Source organism: Euphorbia lathyris, chromosome 5, assembly GCF_963576675.1.
Source record: "Euphorbia lathyris chromosome 5, ddEupLath1.1, whole genome shotgun sequence".
NCBI classification, from domain to species: domain Eukaryota; kingdom Viridiplantae; phylum Streptophyta; class Magnoliopsida; order Malpighiales; family Euphorbiaceae; genus Euphorbia; species Euphorbia lathyris.
The window spans coordinates 50476591-50484203 of NC_088914.1; the positions used below are offsets into that span (position 1 = coordinate 50476591).

The 7613-nt window shown below is 32.6% G+C and overlaps 1 protein-coding gene across 4 annotated transcripts; it reads right to left on the reverse strand.

Annotated features, from left to right (window-relative positions):
- Nucleotides 1-3302: 3302 nt before the first annotated feature.
- On the reverse strand, nucleotides 3303-7280 carry LOC136229374 (NAC domain-containing protein 82-like). 4 transcript variants are annotated; one of them, XM_066018116.1, is made up of 5 exons: nucleotides 7165-7280; nucleotides 5846-6870; nucleotides 4588-4944; nucleotides 4339-4471; nucleotides 3303-3561 (listed from the first exon to the last, which is right to left on the reverse strand). In XM_066018116.1, the coding sequence occupies exons 2-5, from the start codon at nucleotides 6656-6658 to the stop codon at nucleotides 3515-3517; spliced, it is 1350 nt and encodes a 449-aa protein (XP_065874188.1). In that variant the 5' UTR covers nucleotides 6659-6870; nucleotides 7165-7280; the 3' UTR covers nucleotides 3303-3514. The 4 variants fall into 4 exon arrangements, with proteins under 4 accessions (XP_065874188.1, XP_065874187.1, XP_065874186.1 ...); XM_066018115.1 differs by lacking the exon at nucleotides 3303-3561 and adding an exon at nucleotides 3568-3985 and having other exon boundaries at nucleotides 4588-4941; XM_066018114.1 differs by lacking the exon at nucleotides 3303-3561 and adding an exon at nucleotides 3568-3985.
- Nucleotides 7281-7613: the final 333 nt, after the last annotated feature.

The window sequence follows — 7613 nt, forward strand, 5'->3', positions numbered from 1 at the left end:
GATCATAGCCTACATACGTCCCAACAAAATTACCGAGAGCTTGAGCCACCACTTTAGAGAATAATTTAGGCGTAAGCCCGTACACCTGCACCCAAAAATTCGAATGAGTCAACTGCACTTTAGATGGAGCTTCACCTTCAGAGCATGCAAGATTAGCAGATTATTGTCGAAGGTCCAGGGGCTATTCTCCATCACCCACTTGAGATCATGAGGGTGAAAAAATCGGAACAAAATGAGTTTCCTCCCCAACTCCGTTATAGCAAGCCCTTTCCCCAGGTCGCCACAGGCTAGCCATATGATGTTTGAACACATCGAAATTGAAATTCCGATTGGTCATCAATGACCCAACGAGACACAACTCAAATTCATTCCCAACTAAATCGGCCCCTTCTATTCCGAATTCGAAACCATCTTCTATATGATGGTGAGTTGGTACATCTCTTCCTCCATTGCTGGCGTAACACTCGAACAGAAAAATAGAAGAACGAATCAAGACCGGAGAAAACCTGATTAATTCCACCACCAAGTGTGAGCAAAAGAGAGAGAGAGAGAGTCGGTCTTGAAGAGGCGTCGTCGTCGGAACCCTAGATGATCGAGCCGCGGTCCATGAATTAGCGGAAAAAACACTCTCAACAGAAGTAATTTTTTATTTACACATGCTTGCAGTTCTCCTATTCGTAATAATATATCATAATTGTTTTTTTTAATATTATATATGATAAGGTTATTGGGTTTTGTTCTACTTAATACTTTATCAATATTAATTTAATTTAAAATTAATTTACACATTTGATATTTAAATTTTACTTTTATTTTTAAAAGCATTATTATTTTAAATATTAAAATATATTTAGTTTTTTATTTAGCCTCTCATATTCTTTCTACCATAGTTTTAATTTCATTATTATTTTAAACATTAAAATATATCTTTTTAATATTTTAAGTTTTTTTTTAAAAAAAAAAATTTGCGCAATGCGCTTACATTAATAAAGAAGAAAGAAAAATCCCCACCAGACCCAGATGTGATTTGAACCCATGACCTCCCAAGGCATAGGTAAGCTCTCAACCACTAGGCTAAGAGCTTCACCACATATTTTAAGTTTTTATTTAGTCTCATCTTTCTTTTACATATTCGAATATTCTTCATACAAATTAGAAATATAATTAATTTAGAATTAAAATTAATAAATTTATATTGGTTAATTAAAAAGATTTTTTTCATTTGGAAGGCATAAGTATTAGAATGTCTTTCAAAAATACAAGCATTAAGATAAAAATTTAATATTTAAATTTTTTAAAAAACTAGAATGTTTTATACAAGAAAAAAATTTTAATTTCCTAGAATAACAAAATGAAATGAATATTAAATTTGATTGGTTGGATAAAAAAATAAAAAAATAATAACATATAAATATATAAATTTAAATTTATCTAATTAAGTGGATAAAAAAAATATAAAGATATCATATAAAATATAAATTTTATAAATTTAATTTTATCTAAATTAATATGATTGCAAATTAGTATTTAATTGATTAAGGTTTTATCTTGTTTGACTATAATTAGAGATTAATTTTTATTTTTTTTATAAATACAACATTAATTGGGTTATAATTAATAAAGATGGAGGCGCATCTTTCCCTCTTTTATCGTTGTTCTTAGTTTGTAGAATTATTGCAGTTTTATAAGATTAATATTTCGGTTATTAGGAGATGTATAATTGGTAATACGGGATTATAATTTGATTCTTTCGTTGAGAACGGGATTTTGGGATTTTACCTATAAGGGGTACTTCGATAACTCGTATTGATATTTGAATTATATATAGTTTTATATTAATATCAGAGCAAGCAACAAATATCAAATATCGTGTTATGTTAATTGAAGGATCTACGTCTTAGATAAAAAAAAATGATGTTTTTTATTTGTATAATTAACCGATGTTCTTGACTTGCATATAATTAATATGTATGTTGCAAATAATTATGCATAAAAAATGTGTTATGAGACTCTTGTATGTTAAAAAAGAGATTGAAATCACAAAATGTTGCAGGTATTATTGTTTCAATCACAACAGAGGGCAAGTGAAGTGCAAATTTAATTTCCTACTCGTCGATTTGACAAATAGATCTCACCGACGTAACAGAAGAAGCACCTAAATATCCTACATCGAAAAAAAAACTTCTTGTAAGACGACGCGTGGGTCCCACACACAATCTTCACAAGCGACGTGCCAATCATTGGTTTGATGCGCGCTATGTTCGTGTAGTTGTTGATCCGCTGTTAATGTGTATTTTGTGATCCAATAATACAATGCCACCTAGCGCATGTGTTGTATGTGGGAAGATTTTCGACCTCCATTTTTTGGGAGACTTCATTTTGTAATTTTTCTACATTTTTCTAAATTTTATTTAATTTTTAGGTGAATAATTATTTTTTATTTTCTAAATATTCTAAAATTATTTAAAAATTATAGTTACAGAAAATGTTTTTAAATATTAAGAAATTACAGAACTTTTTTTATAATATTAAAAAAAGTACCAAAAATAAATTGTAATAGAATCAAACTAATCAGAATGTATTTTTCATTGATTGAAGTATTAATATACGTACTTTTTTTTTTTTCTTATACATTTAACTTTTTTACGAGTAATATGTTACCGTAATAACTAAACGTTTCGATTTCCAAATATTGCTCGATTTTCTTATTAGTTGGCTCAAGGGATAAACTTTAGAGTTTATCTTTTTATTTTAATTTATTAGTTTTAATCTTTATTTTATCAACTTTTGTAGCATTTATTTAATTTCTATCAAATTTCATGTTATTTTCAATAAAAGTTTTATGTTATTTTCAATAAAAAATTTAATGGAATTTTTGTGAGATTTTATTAAAATTTTCAGGGATTCTCAGTTTAGGATCACATTTGATCGGACAAGATAAAAACTGAGCATCACTGAAGACACTACAAGAAAGATGACTTTTTGTAGGGAAAAAATTATGGGGAAATATTTTTCACCACTAAAAATAATAAATTTGTGGAGATTCATCAGTTCGCCACAAAATAAGATAACAAATTTTAACATATTTGTGGGGAGTCTAAAATTTCGCCACAAAATGTTAAAAATCTCGACGAGCTGGCCACCAGGACTGCTCCTCACCTTCGACTGAAGCTAAACCCTAAACCCGTAAGTCATGAAAATTCATAATAATATTAATGTTAATCTTAAAATATTATATTAAAAAATAGAAAAAAAAATATAAATTGAAGAGAATAAATAATATATACATATTTTGTAAAAAGTTGTTAGAAAATTTCAAGTGTAAAAAGCAAATAAGAGATCCAAACACCTAAAACTCTCATTTTTCAAGTAAAAAAAAGCAAACAGCAACATAAAAAAAAAAAAAAACAATCAAACACCCCTAAATGTTAATTCCATTCCATTACACATCGTTGTGTCTCATTTAGCTACGTGATCTATTTGGTTATCAAGCTTCAATTCAAATCCCTCAATTTTAACCCATATCGTAAAATGAATGTATACCAGCCATCCATTCCTCACCTGTAATTATTATCCAATAAATGAGAAACTCAAATAGTAAAGGAAGCAACATTATCACAAATTTTAGATACATACATATTATTAACTGATGAAGTAAATATCCATTTAACTTCCTCCACCCAGAAAAGTGGATCAAGTAATTGAAATGATAGAATAGACGACCCAGACCCAGACCCATAAATAGATGATGATACCAATTGAGTATCACTACGCAAAAAGACATACGAATATATAAGAAATCTCAGGTACTCCTGGCTTTGAAAGATGGCATGGCATACACCATAAATGATGCATAAAGACTCCTCCAACTTCTCTGACAAAGCGTCTTTAGTGCACCTACATGTCCTAAGAGTCACCTCGGCCTTGACAATATGTATGGAGGAGCCTTCCTCACTGGACACTCTGTTTCTCTCTTCTTCTCCTCCTACCAAACATATGAAAAACAACAAAACAAAATACCACACACCAATGAGCACTTTAATGTTCCAATATAAATAAACTATCATAACACAGACTGCAGCAAGAACCTGCAGCTTTCTTGTGTTCACTTCATCACAATTTTAAAACTCGCCTGTATCACCCTTCTACACAGGCAGACTTAAATATCAGAATCAAAGACTCCTTCACAAAAATTCAGCTACATTGTTCTGACAACTATAAGTAATCTTAGGAACTTCAGCATGTCATATGCCTACAATTCTAAAGGTTGGACAAAACAATTTTAATAACAGTCCCTGTTCCAATCATCAGAATGTCATGAGGTATGATGAAAGCTACCTCTTCTAATAGGTTCTGAAGTTTGTTCGCTTCCCATTATGGATGTCTGACAGAAAACAGCACTTGTGTTGGTCAATGCTGAAGCTTGAAAATCATACCAACCTAGATTGCTGGTTTCAACAAAGCTGTTGCCCTATATAATTGACAGAAAAATGTTGTCAGTACATACCAGACATGCAAAGGTGCATATACACATGGAGCCTAAAAGAACAAATTATCAGAAACAGACGACATTGCTTCCAATCCTACCTTTCCAAACTCACTACTTCCGGATACAAGCTCCGCAGAGCTGCTATGATTAGCAATATGATGTAAATCAGATTGGACTTTATCATATCCACCAGCATCAGAACCGCAATTCAAGGGGACATCAAGATCCATTAGCTCCAAAAACTGCCCATTACCAATCCCCGAGATTTCTTCCATTGTATAATTGAAATCATGACATGCAGAAATGCTATCTTCTTGTTCATTATATCCAACCAGGTTGCCCAGGTCCCCCAAATCTTTATAAATATCAAATCCATCTGACCAAGGAGCAGCCTCATTTTCTCCAAAGTGATCGTGATTATTAACCATCTCACTAGGATTGAGGGCATCTACCTGCTGTAAAATACACAATCACAATCCGTAAAACATCATGTAAAAGTAATAGTTTGATTAGAGTAAAAGTTATGCAAGAAAAAGCATTAACAATATACAAAATTTTGCTTTCTGTAAAAAACGTTTGGCCAGCTTTAACTAACATATTTAACAGGAGATGATATGAACATTGTCAATGACAACTAACTTGAGAAAGTAAAAACAAATACTTCAATGGCAAGCCAAAGAGAAAAATGTAACAGTTTCTATGAGAACTAGTTTGCTCAACTAGAAAGTTAATGGCAATCCAAAGAGAAAACATTAAATATAAATTGCAGGGAAAATGTGAATAAATCAGGACTGTTTAAAAGAAAAAAGAAAAAGAAACAGGAAATCTCAAGACAAGCTGCTTAATAGTATCAAGAGATGATAGAATTCTCAAGAGCAGATAAAGCTCAAAGAACTATACAAAAATCAATTAATCTAAAGTACGGATGTTATATGCAAAAAACAAAATCATCTAGGGGGAGTTAGGTTGGAGTTTTGGAATGAGAATGTTAGAGAATCGGAAGCAGAATCATCAGTTTTGTATTCAGTTTGGTTCAGTCCAGCGTCAAAATAAAAATAAAAAATCCTTGGAATTGTTTGTCTATTTTACATCAGTCGAAATTAGTAGTAACAATAAAAAGTTTGATTTGAAAGCTAATTCAAATTTTAATGATATATAGCAATACATGCAGATCTGAGTATGTTATAAACAAAGATAGTTAGATGTCTCAAGAACTGCAAGAATAGAAGACAAATATATGAAGTCTAAAAGTTTCCCTAAAAGACCTGCCTAAATGCAGTTCGGTCAAGAAAAAGTCATTAAGATTATCACTTAGAGACAGATTAGTCAATTAGAAAAGCAGACAGTGTTACGCACCTCATTAACTTCATTTTGAGCAAGTGCTAATGAGATGTCCTCTGAGAAATTAGCCAGCATTGTAAAAATATCATCACTCTCAATTGAATCTTGGGGTGCCTCTGAATAAGAGGCATGATCATCTGCAACCACAGCAACAGAGTTCGAAGTTGATGGTAGGGCCTCAGGTGGAGATAGTAAGCTTGTAGTAATGGGTTGGTTATGATTAATTGGTGGTATTGATTCAGATATGCCCGCACAGTAAACTGCATGTACACCATTCACCTCCCCCACATCATCATCATCCCAATCCTCTTCATTGAACGGTGCTCCATATTGAGCACCATTTCTTGGGCCAGGTCCATCCTTCTTGAATATGGAACAAAGAACATATGAATCTTGAGCGACTCCCTCGGTAGACAATTCATTTTCTTCAAGTCTGTATTCATACATAACCCAATCAGTTCGATCCCCTTTAGGTGCTTTGCCTCTGTGAAACACCAATGTTTTTATCATTCCCACAGCTTCATTTTTGTAATGAACAGGTCTATCCTTGCCTGTTGTTTTCCAAAACCCCAAATCAGTAGCACGATTCATTCTAGTCCCACTTGAATATTTCTTCTCCCGGGGGCAAAAGAAATACCATTTCAAATCACCAGTTCTCAAAAGAGATCTATCTGGCAAATCCCATGGCGCATACTTATAGATATCCAGCTCAGCAATAGCTTCAAAGTGCATTTTCTTCCCCAGCACTTTTCTCTTAAGGTAGTACTTAACTAGCTCAACATCGGTAGGGTGAAACCGAAATCCAGGAGGCAACCCTTTATTACCCATCAGAAATTTTCAACAGAAATAAAAATAAAAAATGAATCACTATGATGTCTAGCTCAACTAAATATAAAAAAGAAATCTGATAGTCAAGTCCAATGCCGAAATAATATCTTCTGCGAACACCAGCGTCTCCCACGGCTCATACACACAAAATCACACCAAACAAAAGCCAATCTTTTGTTGGAGAGATCAAAAGACATTGGTGTGAATAAACCCTGTTTTAAACATAATTAGGCTCAGTAATACTACAATTATTCACATAACATGAAGGAAAAAACAACAGGAATGGGGAAAAAAAAAAGGAAAATTGAACAAAATTTGAAGGAAATCCCTGAATCGTTGCAAGGGAGGTGCAATAGAAAAAAAAAATCAAAACACTACATGGAACAAAATTTGAAGGAATACCCTAAATCGAAAAAGATCAAAACAGAAATTTTTAACGAGAAACATCATAAATAAAAGAATTGAAAAAAACAATAAACCAAAAACCAAAACCCTAAAGACCATACCGGAAAGTAGCCGCGGGAGAGAAGAAATGGAGAGAGTAAGCAATGTAGAGTAGAAAGGGGAAACCAGTGAAACGGCCAAATGTAGTCTCGTTCCTTTTATAGGGCGAGAGGAGTGTGTTGCTCAAAGGGTATTAGAGTAATTTGGATGAGAGGCTTGTGAGGGAATCCTTGGCTTTTGATTGGTCGTATTGCTTCACTTGTTTTTTTTGTTTTGAGGCCTAATACATCATCAGCTCCCTGAACTTGTTCAGAATTATAGATTGGCTTCCTCAACTTTATAAGTGTCTCACCAGCTCTCTAAACTTGCTTATTTCGTATCATCAACTCTTTAAATTTGTCCATTAAAATTTATTAGCTCCCTGAACTTTGCAAATGTCTCGTCAGCTCCCTAAACTTGTTTATTCTGTAACAACTAAATACAAAAATCATAATACTAACTCGGATTAAGG